At 35.3% G+C, this 2,492-nt stretch overlaps 1 protein-coding gene across 2 annotated transcripts in view; it reads left to right on the top strand.

Moving 5' to 3' along the window:
- Positions 1-2,492, top strand: part of LOC107724001 (ubiquitin-like domain-containing CTD phosphatase 1) — a 39,622-nt gene that overhangs the window by 11,596 nt on the left and 25,534 nt on the right. For both annotated transcript variants that reach the window (XM_016532766.1, XM_016532767.1), the window contains exon 11: positions 763-890. In XM_016532766.1, the coding sequence (XP_016388252.1) occupies positions 763-890 (128 nt within the window). The remainder of the gene's footprint in view (positions 1-762; positions 891-2,492) is intronic.

The following is a 2,492-nucleotide window of genomic DNA, read 5'->3' as shown; positions in this document are numbered from 1 at the left end:
TTATATTATAAAAATAATATTATAATAAACTTAAAAATAAAATGCTAAGATTTACTTTTTTTAATATATGAATTTCCATAATTTTCTAACTTAAAATTAGCAAGCTTTTATTTTGGCTGGTTGCCGGCAAGTAAGTACATGTGCTGCCAGGTTTAGCGCAGCCGATTGAAGAGCGTCAGTGAATGAAATGTCACAGTTTTGCATTGTGTTTTGAAAACTGCAGCGGATAGCCTAGATTTATGCCAATTCATCATCAGATTTTCTTACAAGTCCTGAAAGTAGACAAAGAGAACCCAATCAAACAAATGAGACAAAAAAATTTTCTTTGTCATTTATTTATTGAGAAAAATGACCAAGTGTTACATTTCTGTGCGATTCAAAAGTATGTGAATCTCTATGATCAGCTGTAAATTGGAGGGTGAAATTAGAGTCCATCTGTTCAGAGGTGTTTTCTAAACAGTGGAAATGTAAAGGGTTCTCACAGCACATATCCTGTGCAATGAACCCGTAGTGATTCGCTTCAACCTTTCCAAATTTTATGGAAGTTTAAATGCTTGTTCACAAGATAATTGACAGCAAGAAGAATATTGTTTTGCTCTTATATAAGTGCCAGCTGTGTAGTGAAGATCTAAACAAATCAATTCTTCAAAATCATTCTAGAATCGTTAAAAGAAAAAAAATCATGATGCAACAAATTTTTTTCTTCTCCCACCACTAGTGTTGTGTCAATTAATTGTTTCTGTCATTCTGTATTGGTCATAGATCAGACCATTCATGAAGGCACACTTAAACCGTGAGAAAGACAAAGAACTCTACAAGTTGTCTCTGTATCTGAAGGAGATTGCTAAACTCGATGACTTCTCAGGTCTCAACCACAAGCACTGGGAAAGGTAAAATGAATAAAATACTATATTCACTTTAATACTGATTCACAGCAATAGAAAATGAAAGCTACAAATGAGATTTGAGAAATGAGGAGAGATGTAGATTGCTGATTTTAAGACTACGTGAAATAAAAAAAAATCTTAGCTGAAAAAAATATATATATATTTTTTTTTAAACTTACTTTACTTTAGCTAGTTGCCAAGGCAAATGTTTTCATTTTCATTTAGTTTAAGGTGAAGTACTAAAATAACTAAAAATACGTAAACTAAAACTAAAACTCATAAAACTATAGACATGAAAAAAATAAATCAATAAAATCTTATTAAAAATATAGCTGCAAGCAGCAATGACTGGCCCAAGCATCTCTGACATGGTCACTCCGGTTGCTTTAGGAAGACAATGCACGGGAGGCAGATGCATTAAACCCTCTGTTAGTCTTTAGTTGTTAGCGACCAAAAACATTTATGCTTTTTATTTTTTATTTATTTATATTTTTACTTTTTCGGAATGCTATGATATTGATTATTTTAGATGCACTTGGAGCTAAACTCTAAAAAAAATAAATAAATAAATAAATAAACAGTGTAAACACACATACCCATGTACACACATACAAACGAAATGGTGTTATTGTAACACACAGACAAAGTGAGGTCAAAGACTCAGTTAGATATTACTTACGAGTTAGTTAAGTGAGAAGATTCAACATTTGGGAAAAAAAATGGTATAAACAGTAACAAAATGTAGAATTTGATAACATCTAATTATATTTCCAAATGCAATACCTAATAAAAGTAAGTAATTATGTCTGAAAACAACATTTATTTACCCATTTAGGATCCTCAATAACTGCATTTCCATTGTTGGGTCAAAAGCGGGCCTGCTAGTGCATGCCAGGGCCACTCGCGTTTCCACTGTCACTTCTGGAGCTTGATCGTGCCTCGTCAGGGCTTCCTCGAGGCCAAAGGCCAGCTCGGGCTTGAGGCAGTGGTGTAGCAGTCCGCTACACCACTGCCTCAAGCCTGAGGTATTGGGGGTGTTGGGGGGGCCCCCGCGATAACCTCCCCGTGCTGGGTTACGTCGTATCATGTGTCGACTATAGCCAGAGATATTGTCAAAAGCATTAAATATTAGCAATATTAAGGGGATTTGGCATTTCCAATTAATGTAGGCCTGTTACATTCTTATTATTTTTAGGCCTATTATTATTATGTTACTATTAACCCTCTAAGCGCCAAAGTCGCAAAATTGCGACAAGACGTCATACTTAATAAAATAGACTGTAGTTCCTAATATGGTGTAATATCTCATTTGTATTCCCTACCACTAGATGGCAGACATTTAGTACTTCGATTCTAGACCAAAATTACGTCACGTTCCTATTCAAAGTGTTCGAGGAAATAGCAGAGCAAGTGAGCTATCATGTCATTGATGCGGAAGCAGTTCAGATCTATAGCGTGCGGGTAAGCTGTGAGATTTGTGAGAGAAAATCGCCAAATGGCTAATAAAAAGTTGTACCGTGAGGATGTGTTGCAAATGTTATTCGCCGATTCTGACTCTGAAGGGGAATATCTGCCTTTTGGAAATGACCATCGGTCGTCTACTAA

The sequence above is a fragment of the Sinocyclocheilus rhinocerous genome, unplaced genomic scaffold (assembly GCF_001515625.1).
Source record: "Sinocyclocheilus rhinocerous isolate Xijiao unplaced genomic scaffold, SAMN03320098_v1.1 scaffold4139, whole genome shotgun sequence".
Lineage (NCBI taxonomy): Eukaryota > Metazoa > Chordata > Actinopteri > Cypriniformes > Cyprinidae > Sinocyclocheilus > Sinocyclocheilus rhinocerous.
The sequence above is the reverse complement of the archived record's forward strand: the minus strand, read 5'-3'. Positions and strand labels throughout refer to the sequence as shown.